The sequence below is a fragment of the Colletotrichum phormii genome (genome assembly GCF_030913505.1).
Source record: "Colletotrichum phormii strain CBS 102054 chromosome Unknown BDP81scaffold_8, whole genome shotgun sequence".
NCBI classification, from domain to species: domain Eukaryota; kingdom Fungi; phylum Ascomycota; class Sordariomycetes; order Glomerellales; family Glomerellaceae; genus Colletotrichum; species Colletotrichum phormii.
Window position 1 is genome coordinate 356,474 of NW_026851450.1, and position 17,450 is coordinate 373,923.

General features: G+C 53.2%; 5 protein-coding genes across 5 annotated transcripts; 3 read left to right on the forward strand and 2 right to left on the reverse strand.

The window, feature by feature from the left end:
- Positions 1-927: 927 nt before the first annotated feature.
- On the reverse strand, positions 928-3,660 carry BDP81DRAFT_393254 (uncharacterized protein; the record flags this gene model as incomplete). Its single annotated transcript, XM_060587809.1, has 3 exons — positions 928-1,114; positions 1,162-3,308; positions 3,361-3,660. The coding sequence occupies 3 exons, from the start codon at positions 3,658-3,660 to the stop codon at positions 928-930; spliced, it is 2,634 nt and encodes an 877-aa protein (XP_060446151.1).
- A 2,503-nt stretch (positions 3,661-6,163) lies between these two features.
- BDP81DRAFT_393255 (uncharacterized protein) lies at positions 6,164-6,801 on the forward strand (the record flags this gene model as incomplete). Its single annotated transcript, XM_060587810.1, has 4 exons — positions 6,164-6,271; positions 6,349-6,378; positions 6,442-6,535; positions 6,590-6,801. The coding sequence occupies 4 exons, from the start codon at positions 6,164-6,166 to the stop codon at positions 6,799-6,801; spliced, it is 444 nt and encodes a 147-aa protein (XP_060446152.1).
- Positions 6,802-7,221: 420 nt separating this feature from the next.
- BDP81DRAFT_210918 (uncharacterized protein) lies at positions 7,222-7,778 on the forward strand. Its single transcript, XM_060582664.1, has one exon. The coding sequence runs from the start codon at positions 7,354-7,356 to the stop codon at positions 7,672-7,674; it is 321 nt and encodes a 106-aa protein (XP_060446153.1). The 5' UTR covers positions 7,222-7,353; the 3' UTR covers positions 7,675-7,778.
- Positions 7,779-9,025: 1,247 nt separating this feature from the next.
- On the forward strand, positions 9,026-10,982 carry BDP81DRAFT_470856 (uncharacterized protein; the record flags this gene model as incomplete). The annotated part of the gene is made up of 5 exons (XM_060594565.1): positions 9,026-9,207; positions 9,301-9,829; positions 9,875-9,981; positions 10,037-10,220; positions 10,341-10,982. The coding sequence occupies 5 exons, from the start codon at positions 9,026-9,028 to the stop codon at positions 10,842-10,844; spliced, it is 1,506 nt and encodes a 501-aa protein (XP_060446154.1). The 3' UTR covers positions 10,845-10,982.
- Positions 10,983-11,690: 708 nt separating this feature from the next.
- Positions 11,691-14,926, reverse strand: BDP81DRAFT_372310 (potassium uptake protein). Its single transcript, XM_060586651.1, has 4 exons — positions 14,333-14,926; positions 14,217-14,264; positions 13,973-14,159; positions 11,691-13,906 (listed from the first exon to the last, which is right to left on the reverse strand). Exons 1-4 carry the CDS (start codon positions 14,641-14,643, stop codon positions 12,011-12,013), a joined length of 2,442 nt encoding a protein of 813 aa, XP_060446155.1. The 5' UTR covers positions 14,644-14,926; the 3' UTR covers positions 11,691-12,010.
- Between the last annotated feature and the right edge of the window lie 2,524 nt (positions 14,927-17,450).

Genomic DNA, 17,450 nt, shown 5'->3' on the forward strand with positions numbered 1-17,450 from the left:
CGCCTCCGGATATCTAGGTTAGGTAGATGTAGTGACGCATTTTGAGTATTGGCTTATCAACTACTAATCTACCTTTAGGCCCTTTGGGAAACGGCACCGGTCTATCGGCCACTCGGGTCTCGAGCTTAAGCAGCAGTTAGATCTTGGCTGCTTACCCGTTGCCGTTGCCGGTGTCAGATACCAAAGATACACGCCCCGATCTCGCGGTACTTTTACTCTCCGCGCGGGTGAGCCAGAAGGTAGACCGTAGGATACCACGTCTGACATGCAGCCAAGGACAATCCGTCAATCTATTTGCACTCGCCTCCATCTCCGCCGACTGCCCGACCTCCGGGCGCGACTGAATGTAGTGCCATCAACAATTTGAAGAATCCGGGACGGCCAGCCTCCGCTCGTCGCGAGGTCAAGACTTGCATGATGCAATTAAAGGTGACGCTTTGCCGTGATGGGGCTCTTCGCAAACAGCAAAGTCGCTTGTCTGAGCCAAACAGAGTTCGATTTGGCATACCAGAGTTAAAGAATGTCCGGACAGCGACAATTGCGATGCCTTGTTGAATAGTACAGCCTGAATCTGGCTCTGGCTTTCCGACATTATCACGAGTACCACTGCGATCTTGCGACTGATCTGCGACCGCTCATGGCGAAAGGCCGCGGGGTCTTGGCATGACCTCTTTCCATCAACGGGGGATAATCATCTTACGACACATCATCACCTGACCTCGACACCAATTCTGCATGTCTGTATCGTTCATGAACTCTCATTATCTTGATAAAACACTCAATCACTCCAAAACTCCAAAGTGGTATAGTGCTGTTACCCCCGCTACCCACCCCAACGTCTCCTGATCATTAAAGTAATGTTCCCGTATGCACACGTGAGGATATCTACAAACGCAGCTGCGAGCAGCTAGGCGAAGCGCCTACACACTAGCGATTGTTGCCGTCACTCTGCTGCCGCCAGATGTGCGTGTCGCCCAGGCTCATTGTACTGTCCGAGGCGGCCGAGGCCGTGTTCTCGGGGGCGTTTGGTGTCTCCGTATCCGGGCCGCTCTCTTCGTCTTCCGCGTTGTTGTGAACTGGGGGCGGATCCTGGTAGATCCACGGCTCTTCGAGGCTGCAGAGAGTTAGTTTAAAGAAACGAACCAAGATGTTTCAACGTACCGAGAGGTCAGGCTGGGATTCGCAAACGTCAAGCCCTTTTCTTTGTCTTCGTCAATGGTGCTTCCGCGTCTCAGCAACCCTTGCGAAGGTCTCGGTCCCTCAAAGTCTTCGTCAAGCACAGCAGCATCCTCGGGGTCAATATCGATGCGAATGCTTCGCAGGGATATGTATCGTGTAAGTGGCTCAAAACGACGCTTGAAGTAGAAGCTGTACCAAATCGTGAATGCAATCAACGGCAAGACGGCAATAGACTGGAAGAAGGCATACGAAAGTGCCATAATACTGGAAAGGATCAACTGCGACACGAAAAGACCGAGAATGACGCGGTAGCTGATGATTCTCCAGGCGCCGCCGGTCGCATGCTGAGGCTGATCCATCGCATAGAGGAGCTGGTACTTGTAGGTGAAGTAGCCAAGGACGAAGTAAAGAAGCCCCACGGTCAAAATAAGCCAGCCAAAGTAAAGTGTGCTGTACAACAGGCACAGCATGAAGATGAGCAATGCCGTCGGAAGGTAGAAGCCGTAGCTGAACACAGTCGGTTGCATGATTTCGGCAAAGTCCCTGGGTGTCTTGGCGCCCATTCGATAGATCGGATAGAGGAAGACGCTGCCAACTTGGAGCAGTCTAAAGGGGAACAGGCCAACGCCTTGAAGCATAATGAAGTTGATGTAGAATATTCCGAGGTCCTGGATTTGCGTGGCGACATGCGATGTCAGGGTAGCAGGGCTCTTCCACACATCCTGAATCTGACGGACCAAGTTGGTAATGGTGAAAGCAGCGTTGGAAGTAGCAAAGACGACAAAAATGTTGAAGAATGTGAAGAAGAAGTTCTTAGAAATGATGGAGAGCTCCACGTCGCCCTTGGAGATCATTCCTTGCTCGTATGAAAGGTATTCGTAGAGATACGGCACGGCCACGTTCAGTAACGAAACGAGGAGCGTCGGTAGGCCGGTCTCGATCAAGGCACGCAAGGTCGGATACTGGTCGAAGAATCCAACAATTCCAGGGAACCATGTCTTAAAGTTGCAAACACTCAGTAGACTGGCAATCGACGCAACAACTGCCAACCACAAAACGGAGAGGACGGCGACAAAGATGGTAATGATCCAAGAGCGGATACGACGAATCCCACGGGGCGCGTATGTGTTGGGCCACATTACATCGGACGGAGCGGGTGCGGGCTTCGTAAGAAGCTGTCCAGGTCGAGGGTCGATGCGAGCCTGGATTGCCATCTGACAAGCGGCGATCGAGTCCATCGTGACGAAGGCCAGGTCGGTCGGGGTGAAGTCTTTCTTTCTCGCCTCGCGGATTCTATCGTCGAGGCGTCGCAGCTTCTCCTCGTAGTAGTCAAGGGCGTCTATCTTGCGACTCTGGAGTTTGAGAATTCCGTACCAAAGTCTCACTTTGGGGCGCGGTCTCTCGACAAGCTCGGGGTTGATGTTCTCGTGTCCCAATAATCCACCGTTTTCCCCGGCCTCTTGGTCGATTTCGTCTTCTCGATGCTCTAGGACTGAAGGCTCGGCCTGTGGATCGCGAAGGCGCTGGACAGACTTGGGGAGCGCGGCTTGTTTTCCGAGGTAGACGCTCCAAGTTTCTTCAAGCTGGGCCAAAGCCTGCGCTCTTTGCGCAATGAGCGAGTCGAGCTCCCGCCAGTCGCAACATAGATTGACGTGTTCCACCTCGCCGATTTCTAGCTTTTCGATAAGCTTCTTGATTTTCTTCTCATCGCGAAGGTTTCGGGGTATGCCAGTAAGGCGAAAAGTTCTGTCGGTGATGGTCGATTGCGTGCCGAGGTACTCCTGACGAACATGAATGATTCTGAAGGTTGCCTTGTTCAAGACGTAGAGGGTCAAGCCCGTAAAGAAGTAGCCAAACGCCAGCCACGCCCAGATATAGCTCTTTTCCGACTTGAAACTCTTGTCGTCGTCGTCCATCGCAGCCCAAATAAAACCTCTGTCGTGGGTGTAATCTTCCGGAGCGCTAGTCGCCATCGCGATGGAGGCCGTGGCAGTACTGCTAGGCTTTGGTTTCGGTGTAGGGAAAGTCTCTTCAGGTGCGTACGCAGTGTTGATGGGTAGCATAACTGTATACGCGAAGAAGGCGAGTATAGCCAGAATACGTATAGCCATCTTAAAGAAGGTAAGGAACTAATCCTATCAGTTCAGTATGCCCAGTCGCGAGGAATAGTTTCGCACTTACGACAAAGGCGTCGAGGCCAGCAGAGGCGAGGACTTGCTCCTCCGTGACGCGGTAGAGGCCCGGAATCCATCCAAAAAAGGTATCCGGCAGGGCGGGCAAACCGATCTTGGGATCCAATCTGCGCTTGCGCGCGGCGTAAAGGGTCGGCCATCGTGGGCGCAAGATGCAGAATGTGATGAATGCTGTGAGGCCAAGGACCAGAGACAAACCAAGCTGGACCCAAACGTCACGATCGCTCGGTTTAATCGCCTCTTTCCCGTTGCAGTTCGGGGTTTTGTCTTCAAATATTATAGAGTCCATCTCGCGCGAGGCATTCCCCCCTTCGTAGGAGCGACTAATAGAGCTGTCGAGTCGCGAGTCGTTGGGCAGAAGCTAGTGATGTGTTGGAGAGATTCGTAGTGGGTTGAAACGGTTGCTGGGAGCTCCAAGGGCAAGGGAGGTCCCCACTTTCATCCGAACCTGTGACGTGATGATGCGTCGGGTGATTGTGGTTCTGGCTGTGTTAGATAAGCTAACGCCACAGTTTAATGAGGTGGCTGGGATGAACTGGCGCTCCAGCCACAAGAAGGATCGAAGGGGGCGCAAGTGCGCACCCTGTGCCTGCATTATCTGCAATATGGAACATGAAAAGAATGATGCATCAGTGATCTTCCCGCAGCTCTATGAAGTAGGTCTGTCGCTGTCCGACTGTGGTTCCAATTGATCAATGGGAGAGAGAGTAAGCAAGCCTGCGACCTGGTCAGCAAGGCTTATTGCAAATACCGAATGAGTGGCCCTACGGCACAGCTTATTTTTCTGCAAACCATTTTATCTTGGATAAGCAGTGCTTTAGATTACCTACATACCACGTGAGGTACCTTACCCTTACCTAAGGTATTTCATACCTGATTGCAAGACAATTGTCGACAGCCAAGACGGATGGCTGCTCGGTAGCTGCTTCAAAAGTTTGGCAATCATCGGCCCCACTGCCGTGGTGTGGAACCAGGACCGGCGTTCCCCCGGATCATGTCAGCCCCTCCACTATGCTCACCGCCGATGGTTGGAGAGAGATGTACTTACGAAGGTACAGCATTCTTGCAAGTCAAGAAACCAGCGGACGTGAAGTGAAGCTGCAGGGCTAACACAGCCACGCGGCGCTCTGTCTAGCTGCTTCTTATGCCCGGTGCTGCAGGCGAGCTGCACGTCGAACGAGCACGCCGAAAAGCTTCACCGTGAGACAGCACAGCCTCAACGAAGAAGCCGTTTGGCGGGGCAGGCGGTTGTGGACATTCCCATGCTGTGGCCCACAAGCAAAGTATTTGGGAGCAAGTTCCAAGTGCTCGGACGACCAAAAGTTGAGATGAATGGGAAATTCCGCCTCAAAATTCCAGAGGTTTCAATGCCTGCTTGGTGAGAGTGCCATCTGGGTAAGCCGCGCACTGACACGTAATGTTTGCAGTGTGGCCATCGCAGACATTAGGACCATGTTCCAGCGTCGTGCATCCTGCATCGTTTGACTACTGTGAAGGCAGTGCAATGCGGTGATGCACCTCTTCTTCGACTCTTTGGGTGACAGTCTGGTCATCTGCAGTCGGCGACAAAGACGAAGATCATCGGCGCCAGTGGCTGCAGAGACTTGGCGTCTACTGGGCGCCTCAAGCAGCACCGTTTGCATCACAGAGTTTGGAGAGGCATGACGCCCATGGACGCAGACGAAGAAGACTGATGCGCCCATCTGCGCATACCCAGATGTAGCTTCTGCAGAGAACAACTCTGGAACTGGCGCAGGTACGAATGCTGTTGGTGATATGAAGGGTAATGAGCATTGAAATAGTAAAGCAACGACATGAGAAGAGCAAAGAGCAGGCAGCAAAGGGAATAAAACGTCTTGCTACAATTGAGACTCGGGCGAAACAGTCTGCAGGGCCACTCGAGTGCCAAGATGCGGCCCGGCCGGGGACGAGTCCAGCGCGGGTGGCTCTGATGCAAAGACGGTCGAAGAACCATCTCATTATGTGCTTGTTCTTGTTCTGGCCGGCTGCCGTCCTTTTTGATAACCGAGACTTCAGCAAACTTCGTCGAAGGGAAGCGAGCGGTGGTGGCCATTGCCTTTGTTATCGACGGGTCTGGATTGGCTCTCCTAGTGTCACTTTTCGCTCATGTCAAAGTCTCAGATCTGAGGTTCCCTGTATTTGGGTCTTTATTCGTAAGGTACCTAAATTGAGGTGAAATGATGAAAACTGCGTCCGGCGACATTTGGAGACGTTCCCAAGGTTCCTTAAGATGACCGGTCCCTGCCGCCGTGGTTATTAGGGCTCGTCTTCCCGCCCCCTTCCCCTCCATTTAGCTATTTCCCACCCTCCTCTTTCCCCAGTCCAGTCCCGTCCCTTCCCGTCCAGTCCAGACTCCAGAGACTTCCAGCCCACCGCTGCACCGCATCCCCTCCCGAGTCCCGAGTGCCCTCCTTCCCGACGCTGTGGAATTGGGATCTGCCCTTGCCTTCCCATTCAATTGGACCTCACCTTCCTCCACGGATAGACCGACCTGCATGCACCTGCCTCCACGGCTTTTGTCGGCCCACAATCGATACAAAGTACATCGAGAGACAAGAAGGAAGGAAGGAGAAAAAAAATAAGGGAAACTGCTTCCCCAGTCGTCCCACTCCTCCCGGATTCGCCAATCGACCACGAAAATTTCGGCAATTTCCAATCTTTTCTGCCCCATTTCACGAACCCCTCCATGCCCCTCTCTCCTCCACAAACTGCCCACCGACAACGACCTTCAAGTGCAATTGAGAAGCAGGGCAATGCTCGATACACTCAAGATGAGCGAGAAGCAATTGACCTTTGGTCGGACCGACGACTACATCTTCATCTCAAAGCCAAAGAAGGGCATCGCGTACGTTGAGGCCCGTTTCAAGGATGGCAAAGGTGTACGTTCTGCCCCGCAATGCTCATTTTCACGAGCTTTTCCCCAAACTTGCCGGACAATTGCTTATAATGAGAACAGCTTGCGCAAACTGACAAGGGATGTCAACTGGTATGTTCTGGTCTTCAATATGAGTCTCATTGATCTCAACGTCCGTTTTCTAACCTGCCCCAGCTTCTCTCCAAGCTTGAAAGAGAATGGAGCGCACCCAAACTCAAGGACGACACCGTCATCTCACTCGAGGCCGACCTCTTGAAGGAGCCAGTTTGTGAGTTTTTCATGACTACCTATCTTCAAATCGCATCGCTGACCATCTCATCAGTCCACAAGGAAATTCCGAGCGACATGTTCCACTCCCTTCGTGTGGTTGAATTTCAGGGCCTGGACCCGTCGACTCGTGTTGTCTCCGTTCGCGACGTTGCTATCAAAGTCAACCTCTACGGATGCACCCCAGAGTCGCCCTCCGAGTCGGATGATGAGATGGTGACCATTCTTCCAAGCGCCACCAAGGTCGACGGCATCTGGGAACTGTGAGAATGCCTCCCCCGACTATGACACACACACACATTGCTGACATTTAGGCTCTCTAGATGCTGAATCCAACCACAACCTAGCTTAGGCAGTGACTAAGCTACTTCACCTAGAACCACGCGATAGGGATGAAACTACAGCGGTTGCTTCCTATCAATTCAGACTCGGTACTCCGGCCGATCTCTCGGCGAAGTCTTGTGCCGTCGAGTTGTTCGCCGGGAGGTCCGAGGTCCCGAAGAGCGCTCGGCCGAGATCGCCGAATACCTCATCATCAGCTTCGGCGATGTTGAGAGCATCGGTGATGTTGAGAACATCGCTTGTCACCGCAAACCCGACGACGTCGAATCATGAGTGTGCATGACTTAGTTGTGTGCATCATGAACGCTCATCTGAGCAGCCCCGACCAAGGGCGCTCCTTGATGTCTCGGCCGATGCCACATCTAGCCTGATCGACATACTCGACGACGATCTCAGCCATCACCCTACATCTTACCTACTGTATCACGGCGTTTGATATCGGATCATTGCCATGAGACTGCGAGGCACCGGATTGCAATGACAGACGAGCGACGTTTCTGGGTCATGTCAGCTCTCTGTCAGTGTGGATGCTACGCAGCCTTTGTTGAGGGTCTTGCTATTGAAGTAGGCACACCAAATGATGCACGACCATATGAGTCCTGTTACGGATGGTGTTACCCACATCGAAAGGTGCCGCAGGCAAGGACGACCGAGAAGCTCTGTGGTTTGGGTGCAGAGCACAACACACGGTCTCACGGAGAATGTAGACTCGCTGACCAAGGCCGAAGACATGTCTCAGAGATGGCGAGATGTTTTGACGGCCGATTAAACACACTGTGGCCTTTCGATATTCGTTAGGTATATGATGAACTCAGTGAACATTAGCTGTGGTCATAAAGAATAGATGAAGAAGAGGAATTCTCGATTCGCACAGTTCCGCGCTCGCCTGGCTATCTCCTCAACTCATCAATAAACCACGCGATCGCATCGTGACCAATCTTCCTCCTCCTCCAAGAAATCCTTTTGAGCGGAAAGTTTGAGACCCAAGGGTCTGTCTCGTCGCATTCATCCAGGGTCATTGCTCGGCCGAGACACGGGTCTCGGCCAAGCATCAAAATCGCAGTGTCCAGAAATGCCACGTTCAACCAGTCCCTTCAGCTGCTGCGTGCCGTTCCCTTCACCGGCAGTTGCGATGTTTTTGTTGCTGCTGGCCCGAGGGGTCTGGACCGGCCATGGCTTCAGCTTCACCGAAGATGCCATGATCCCTCCTGGGGAGGGGAAGTGATTGCGTCTCGGCTGGTGAGTCGGTCAAGTGCTTGGCGACTTCCCCGCACTTGATCTGGACGCCAAGCTGAAAGTTCTAGGAACTCTCGCTTCTGTCATGTCTTGGAAGATGACCCGAAAGCGGCATCGGTCAGTAACGGGCGGGAATGGACTCATGGCGGATCGCCCCCAATCTCGCCAGGATAGTATCGTTTGAATTCTCGACGATGAAGCACATAAGCCATCAATTAAAGTCGACTGAAACACATTGTGCAGGTCTTGTCCTCTAGATTGTTGCATGAACATGCCTTGTTGTAGTTCAATAGTTCACTTTCCGTAAGTTGACCAGACTAGTAGCGCTTTCGACGACCACCGGTGAATAGACAACGTCGCACAACTAAACAAGCAGTAATCTAGCAAACCTTAATTCAAGATATCCATCAAATGGCTTAAGAAAAGGAGGCCATTGAGCTGCCTGCGGATTTCAACCAATCGCATGATCAGCTTGAGTCACTGCCAGGGTCTCGTTCAACATGGAAATTTACGTTCCCAATGTTTTCAGGGATGGCATTCAGCTGCCGCTAAGCAAGCCTCAAACAAAACCCCACCACCGGAGCAACAACAGTTCATGTACGCAGAAACCGCTTTCGAGAAATGGAGCGTTTCCGTGAGACTCGCAAGAATCAGCTAGATTCTGGGAGATCGGAACCTGACGGCGAGAGGTTTCTGGCCAGCTCTGTCTCGCCCGCTTCAGCTTTCAGGCAGAAAGCCACAGGATATCAGCTGCCGGTAACGAAATTGTGTGTTTGTTCGTTTCTCACGCCATACACTCGGCTTCGAGGCGGAGAAAGTTGACCCAGGCAGTATTCTGAACTCCAGAAAATCACATAAAAGCTCGTGAGAGAACAGAGAAGAAACAAAACTCGAAAGCTCTTCAGACTATAAGATGCTCATCGTCGATCTCGCTGCTCGGATTTTCTGGTTCCCCTTCAGGCCATTCGGACGATATCTGCCCCCTTCTCCTCCTTCTTCTGCACCCATCTTGAAGCCCGCACCTCCTCGCGGAACCAACTCCCCTCCTGTCAACAAACCCGACTCCACTCCTGTGGCTATCAAGCCTTCCAAGATGTATATCTACACGGGTCGGCTCAACTGAGACGACGGCTCTGCTCAGGCCAAGGACGAAACCTTCATTGTTATTCTGCCCAACGGTCACGTCAGCAAGGACGATGTCGCCTACGTCTTCTTCCAGTGGACCAAGAACGAATACGGCCAAGAGAAGGTCAACTGGTTCCAGACCTTCCCCATCGAGAACCTGACAAAGACTGGACGCAACGACAAATTCAAGCTCAACCACCACAAGTTCAAGTGGGAGATCCTCGCCCTCGACGGTTACCAGACACTCGAGGTTACCATGAAAGGACCCAAGCATAACAAGAACCCTGAGGCCTTCACCGTCGACCGTTTCTGGGACTCGGAGTCCCATGGCGGAAAGGCCAACGATATCCCTCTGGTTTGGACCGGCAAGGTCAACTACCAGGACAGCGCCAAGGATGAGATGGCCATCTTTGTCGTCCCCGAGGGCTTCGGAGCCGACCGACCCGTGGTCGCGCTTTGGCAATGGAACCGATTCGACATTCCCAAGAACGACCCGAACATCGCTTGCTCTATGCCGACCGACAAGCCCCCGCCAAGAGTCTCGTTCGTCCAGCACGGAAAGCAGAACATTGAGAACGAGAGCGAGGAAGGCGTCCAGTTCACCTTCAAGGCAGACTACGAGATTTCCGCCTCCTAGAGCCAGCAAAGCGGCAAACTGACCCTCCGCTTCAAGGAACCTGACTCCAAGGCTAGCCAGGAACTTGGAAAGCTTAGCCTTTCTGGTCGGTTTGATCGTAACTCCTTGTAAGTTGATCTCGAGCTTTTCTACAGTAAATGGTACTAATACTTGATGAATTAGTGGCTTCCACCCGCCTGAGTCGAAGCCTGAGCACCTCAAGCTGGATGTCAGAGTCCCTCAGCCTCAACCCTCACTCCCTCGCATCACCGGGAAGATGCCTTTCCCCGAAACTCTTGTGGAGACTCTGACGCACACTGCTGCGTTCGTTGACCAAGCTGGATACCTTGCCAAGTCCGTTGAGGAGGTACGTCTCTAATCATCTGTGGTAAATAAGGCGTAATTGCTGGACGGCAATTACGGATTCGTTTTTGTACGACATCATCTCTATACCCTCAGGAAAGCCTCATACTAATGACGTCTCTAGCAATTCAACGCTCTCAATGCCAAGTATGGTCTGCGCGGTCAGAAGCTTGATGCTCTCCAGAGCAAGAGCGACGGTCTGGAAAAGAGCGTCAAGCAGAAGGAGGCCGAACTTCAAGCTGAGAAGAAGTCTCTTGCGGAGCTGGCCAAAATTCTCAAAGACACTCAAGAAGCGGCGGCCAAGAAGGAGTCAGAGCTTCAGAAGAAGATCGATGAATCACTCGCGGTGATTGCCAAGGCCAGCACTCATGACAAGGCAGACCACGCGGCCATCGAAGAGCTGAAGAAGAAGATCGAGACTGAGCGAAAGAACCTCAATGCGAAGATCTCCAGCTTGCAACAGCAACTCAACAATGCCAAGACTGAACTGACAACAAAGGAGTCTTTGCTCAAGAGTGCACAGAAGGATAACAGGGTCCTGAACAGCACTATCATTGTGCTTAAAGGCCAGGTGATTGCTGCCAACAAGGAGAGAGACGACCAGAAGAAGACGATCAGGGACCTCTAAGCGTACAAGAGAAACGCGGAGTACGCCAAGGGAGAAGCCGATCGGGCCCTTACTGCTGTCAAAGCACAACTGAAGGATAAGGAGGAGAGAGTGAAGGAGCTTGATAAGTTGCTTTTGGCGGAGACAGCCGCAAAGGACAAAGCTTTATCCGATCAGATCTCGGCCGAGAGTGGACTGGAGGCGTTGAGGAACTCAGTCAGGGACCACAATCGGTCCCACGAGCGATTGGCGGCTGACACGATTAAAATTTAACGGCTACCCACATCAACAATAAGCAGCTGGCGCAATGGGCAAGTCTTGCAGAGATGGGAGCTGGACTTTGGATCTGGTGATTGGTTTTCGAAAACTCTCAAGTTTGGACTCATCTTAGTTGGGTTGTTTCACTTAATCTTATCTCATTTGTAATCACTCCTTAGGTAGAGAAATGGGATTACCTACTATCGCAGCATTGTTTCTTCACCCTATTCGTGCTAAAAACCTCATGACAAATGCCTTGGCTGTGAAAATCCTTGAGATCCTGATCATCAGCAATCGGCGGGACTCCCAGCCGCTGAGGCTCGATTGGAAGCCGCGCTACTGGATGATAGACGAAGTACCTAGACATTCGAGAGACCTGGCTTTAGATCGTGTTGGCATCAGAAGGAAACTTCAACAGTAATCTACTTGTAGAGATCTCCGGACTTCAGCATGTGGTATTTGGGAGCTAGCAAGGCCACATCAGCCGACCAGAAGCCTGCTCGAGGGGATTCCATACCGCCAAGAATCAAAATCATCCAGTAGTTTTCTTAGGTGGAATCCAGACTCCTAAACTTGTGGGTTGTAATTTGGATATTGGGCATTCGTGATCCGGCCAGTTATTTGATTTTCTATCCATTTATACTGATAACAATGTTTCCGAAAGACTTCTGTCAGAAATTATGTAACTACATATCTCGAAACTCGTATATCTGGAGTCTATCGACGCATAGCCTAGGGTGGTCGCCTACCTTAAGCAGGAACGAAGGACGATATCGGCCACCACGCCAGAAGAGATGTTTGGGGGAAAAGGTTAGTTGGAATTAAACTACGAAACCAACATATTCCAGCACAGCACCGCCATCTAATCCCAAACACCCGAAACCCCTCCACATGACACTATTATGTACAGTACCGTCATGGGTAAACTCTTAAATCTCCTTGACAAAACCAACCTCAACAACCCTATCCATCGCCAACCTCAGATTCGCAATCTTGGCCCGGGTGTTATCCCGAATCCACAAGAACGTACCCAAGGTGAAGCGCCTCAGAATACTCGTCCCCGTCCGGATGTGCATCTGCCCCTTGCCGACGATATACAGCACCTTTTGCGAGTAAGCACGATCCAGCTTCGCCAGCTCCGCCGCGACCTTTTCATCCCGCAGCTCAACGGGGCCGTCGGTATCTTCCCATGAGCCGTCCGTCGTCGTCTCCCCGCACGCAGTAGCCGCCTTAGCCGCCGCCTTGGCCGCCGCCTGCCGCACGACAAACTTGCGCACCTGCTCGTAGATCAACGCGCCGAGATCGGGGCTGACGACTTCATCCATGAACCCGTGGCGCACGACGAGGCGGTAGCAGCCGGGAAGGTTCGCGAATCGGGAGATGTGGAAGCGCTCCGTATCAGGAACGGTAGGGACCTCAACGGGATGCAGATGGAAGAAAACCGCCACATCGGGCAGCGCGCCTAGCTTGGAGGCAAAGTGCGTGAAAACACTGGGCGTCTGCACGCCCGTCTTGTCAAAGAAGATACCGAAGCCGCTGACGGGGGAAAGCACATCCCCGCCCCACCGCTGCGTGAGCGCCAGCATGCCCTCCTTGTTCTTGGTCACGAGCGTGCTGGGCTGGAATCGGTCCTCGGCCTCGGCGCGCCACTGGTTCTCCTTGCCGAAGCGCCAGAGGAGGAACATGCCGGCCATGAGGGCCGAGATGAGCAGCGTGAACCATGCGCCGTCGGGGACCTTGTTGAGTGCCGAGGACAGGTAGAGGCCATCGAGGGTGGCAAAGGCCAGGAAGGGGAGGGCGATGAGCCAGACGGGCAGGCGCCAGACGAGGATCGCGACGAGGGTGACCATGAGGGTGTCGAAGAAGGTGACGAAGATGACGCAGACGCCGTAGGCGTGTCCCAGGCTGGTTGTGTTGTTGTAGACTGCCGTGACGAGGATCGTACCGATCATGAGGAGCCAGTTGAGTAGGGGCACGTAAACTTGGCCGTGGAAGGTGGAGGAGGTGTGGACGACCTTCATTTGCGGACAGTAGGAGAGCTTCATGATTTGGCTGGAGAGTTGGAAGGTTGCCGTGATGATGGCTTGCGAGGCGACGATGGCGGCGAGCACGGCGAGGATCAAGCTCGGGTAGAGCATGCCGGGCGGCACGGTGTTGAAGAAGGGGTTGGTGTACTTCTCCGGCATGACGGCGAGATGGGCGGCCTGTCCGCTGTAGGCGAGGATCAAGCATGGGTAGGTCCAGAGTAGCCAGCTCATTTGCACGGCACGCATGCTGAAGGCACCCAGGTCGGCGAAGAGGGCTTCGACACCGGTGAAGCAGAGAAGAACGCCGCCGAGCATCTTCCAGCCCTCTGTCTTTTTGTCCATGAAGAAGTGGATGGCGTAGTACGGGCTGAATGCCTTGAGAACGGTGTAATCGTATTTCACGAGGTTGTAGATTCCAAAGGCGCCGTTGAAGCCCAGCCAGATGATGACGATGGGCGCAAAGGTGGTGGCGAGCTTGGTGGTGCCGAGGGGCTGGATCAGGAAGAGCAGGACGAGGATGCCGCAGGTTGTGCCGACGATGGTGGAGGTGCTGATGTCGGGCTTGACGACGGACAGACCCTGGATGGCGCCGAGGACGGACTGGGCGGGCGTGAGGATACCGTCGGCGATGACCATGGAGACGGCGAGGACGCCAATCGTCTTGAGGAAGCCTCGTGTGAATTTGGACTTTTCGATGGCGGTGCGAATGCCGCGCGTGACGGGGCGCACGTCTTGGGTGTTGTGGCGTTCCATGCGGACTGTTGCTTCTTCGCGGGGATCAAAGTTTGTGATGTTGGCCTTGGTGGTGTTAGTAAACGTACAGGGATGGGGAGTCTGTTGATGTGCTGGAGCAAGTTGACTTACAAATCTGGTCAAGAGGGAGTAGCATGAGAATGTACCACCCTCGCCCTCGTTATCGGCGTGCAGGACGATGAAGACATATTTGACCGTGACCATGAGAGTGAGGGACCAGATGATGAGAGAGAGAACTTGGGTAATGTCGTTCTTGGTCGGGAGATCCGAGAAGGTGGACGAGTATACATAGAGAGGACTGTACTGTCGTTAGCAAACTTGATATTTCTGTACACGTTTCCTGATTAAAACTTACCTGGTTCCAATGTCACCATAGATGACACCAATGGACTGATACGCAAGCCTGAAGAAACAGTCAGCGCATGATTCCCTCAAATCAAATAGATGAGCCCGTCACCGCTCACAACATACCACATCAATGTAGTCCCGGTAAAGACCTGCTTCTTCCTTCCATCATCACGACGCCAATCATCACCACCTTCATCGGCCTCGGCATTCGACTCCCTCGTGATAGCGCGCGAAAGGCGGTTTGAAGAGACGCGGTTCAGGTCACGGCTGTGGTAGATACCGCCAGCGATGCCAGAGCTGGAGCCGACATCAGGACCGGGGCGCGGCCATGTCGACCACTCGTCGACGGTCGAACCGGACTTGTGCTTCTCGAGCTTGTCTTCGATTGTGATTCTGGGAGCGCTCGGGGTTGTTGGGGTGCCTTGGGCGTCCATGCCAGGCGGGAATAGGTTTTGGGGTGGGGAAAAGCTGCGAGGATAGGTAAGGAAAGGAGGAGAGGTAAAGAGCGCCGGCTTAAAGCACAGCGTGTGGGAGATGAGACCTGACAAAATAGCAGGATCCGAGGGACAGAGAATAGCAAAGTGGTAAAAGGGGGACGTCACAAGAACCAACAGACTGGGAAGCTTTACTGCTGAAGACTGGGAGGGCAGACGCGACTTCTTTAGGTCCCGGGAATTTGGAATGGCAGGGTCTGGATCTTTTTGGGTTGCCCTACCCTAATCTCACGATTTAAATCTTTGTCTCAAAAGACAAAGACGGCAAAGTTGGATGAGGGAAGAGGAGAGAGTGGGGGTGCCATGAGGGATCTTTGCTTCATCTTGCCCATCTCGGGAACCCTTCGAAGAGGTACAGAGAAACAGGCCAGCATGGTGGTCAAGGCTAGCCCGGCTAGTGTAACGGGAATTCGACGCATCCTTGATGAAGCGGCCCTAGAGGCTAGTACAGACGCGGCCTCTACTTTTTGTCAATTAGCCCGGTAGAGCAAAAGCCACCGGGGCCCATATTAGCATCGAGGAACGACTGGGCGGTCGACGACGACGGCCATCCCCGGGGGCGGCTTTCCAGTTTCCAGCCCACTCGTACCCTACCACCCTTCTTGACGTTATCCACCTCGGGGCCTACTTGTGAGATCCCATGTGGCATGTGGCGTGCAGGTTTCCCATCTGCACATATGCACGGGCTTATCTGTGAACAGACGGGGATTACCCTCCCCCTCTGATGCCTATGGGAAAGAGTTTGATGACAGAAACAAGGCTGTCACAAGCTTCTCAATCATGGGGGTTGGTTCGGAAGCGGAGCGGTTAGTGATGCTTTGCCATCTTCCTTGGTGTTGGATGGCTCGTGTACGGTGTAGGTACGGTACTTCAGGCAAAGTGCGGCAAGGTGTGCCGGGTGGGAGGAAGGCCGGACGATGCAGTCGAAGGAGCGAGCGCCCGCTGTGAGTGTGCCGACATGCTGTAGCCTGTATCCATAAAGTAGTGATGATGAACGTTTTCTCTGCAAGACTGCACGGTGAGCAGAGGGGGGGGGGGGGGGGAAGGATGGCAGGGGTAGCTTGAGTAAAGGTAGGGGTAAAGGCGGCTCTCCTCCAGTCAAGAGATGATGGGAGGGCACGCAGTTGAGTCTTTCACTCTTTTGAGACTAAGAATGCGGTGTTCGCGGGGCCCGTATACATGGTTGAAATGGTGGTGTCCTTATGGAGACTCCCATCGAGACAGCTTCGGCAGCGTGGGCAGCCAAAGGATGAGGCTCGAACTTTGACTTTCCATGACAGAAAACGGGTCACACTCACAAGAACGATGACGGCGTCTCAGTTTTTCTGTTAAGACGCTTGTTGGCGGTGGGCTGCCGCTGGCCATGTTGTCTCTTGCCAAAAGTCTCTAGCGTACTTTCAGCTCTCGACTTCTACACCCTCTCGCGATGCTAAGTCTGTCTGACTTCTTGATCTTTCGATTCTTTTCTGACGGTCTGACCTGATCTCGCTGCACGTGCCAGTGTGCCGATATGCTGCCAAGCCCTGACTATGTGTGAGCAGAGGTGGGATGAGTTCCTTGGCCCATTATTTTTTTTCCCCTCCGAACAGCAGAGCAGAGCCAACTTGCCAAGGCGGTGCCAAGAAGAGCCAAGTTGCGGGCGTAAGGGAAATTGATGTTGACGATGTGGTCCGTGGATGGATTGGGGGGGGGGGGGGGGGGGCATCCAAGGAAGTGAATACCCAAAGGAGGAATGCTCTTCAACTTTGAAGCTGCAACAGAATAATGCCTCACCAACTCTGGCCACTTTGCCGGTCGTTGCCGTAGGTAGATGGCCCGGGCTGTGTAGGGCATGACTAGGCGGTGATGGGCAGAATGATGGACCTCGGGAGGTTGGGAGGTTGGACATTAGGCTTTGGATTTGGAGTAAGAGAGAGAAGAGAGAAGAGAGAATCGGGGGCAAGCCGAACAGGATGGAGGGAAGATGGGCGTCGGGAGGCAGCCCAGGCTAAGGTGCGGTCTACCTACCTACCTACCTACCTACCTACTGTGTATCCGTAAAATGGAGGATGGAAACAAAGAGGGGGGGAGGTGGGAGGATGTAAGCGACACCCCCGTAGCTACCCCTGCCATCCCCGGAGGGTTTCTGCGGGGACATGCGAGACAGGTGGGGCATTGTGGGACTAAAAATGGATCCGGTGTTCGGAGGCACGAACGGGTATCTGGACCCACCCGGCCGTGTTTGGTTTGTTTAGAGCTGCTAAGCTTCTGCTAGCGCCCGCCAAGCACGCCGCATCCATTTCCTTAACAATTTCCAAGAGGTCGGCTATCCGCCCTAAGAAAGGGCGACTTGGGTCATGACAATCTCATCTCACGGAAAAAGCCTCAAAGTGTCAAACTTTTCGGCGTGAGTGATTTTTCGGTTCACCATGGTCCCATTGGACCGCCAAGACATTGCTCACTTGTGTTTTGCCAAGACTTTTTTTTCGTCTATCCCACACTCTCTCTCACTAACAGTCTCTCACTGACACTCTCGTCTGTTTATGTTTGATTGATTGTTTGCATAGCCACACGGGATACTGAATACGGCTACCATTACTTTTTCCAGGTTTTTCCTCTCCCACATCCCATCAACAGACTGACCACCAGGCTAGCTTTGCCCATGTTGGTGACAACTGACAGATCCAATCCAATGTACACTCGCGTGCCGCGCCTGGCACGGACTCTGGTGACTCTGGTGACTCTGGTGAGATTACATCGCATGCTTG

Excerpts from the sequence above, each read along its gene's own strand:
- BDP81DRAFT_210918 (XM_060582664.1), top strand. The coding sequence starts at position 7,354 with ATGACAGACGAGCGACGTTTCTGGGTCATGTCAGCTCTCTGTCAGTGT.
- BDP81DRAFT_372310 (XM_060586651.1), bottom strand. The coding sequence starts at position 14,643 with ATGGACGCCCAAGGCACCCCAACAACCCCGAGCGCTCCCAGAATCACA. Across the intron at positions 14,160-14,216 it reads TATGGTGACATTGGAACCAG|TCCTCTCTATGTATACTCGT; the intron begins GTAAGTTTTAAT and ends ACGACAGTACAG. Across the intron at positions 13,907-13,972 it reads ACTCCCTCTTGACCAGATTT|GCCAACATCACAAACTTTGA; the intron begins GTAAGTCAACTT and ends AACACCACCAAG.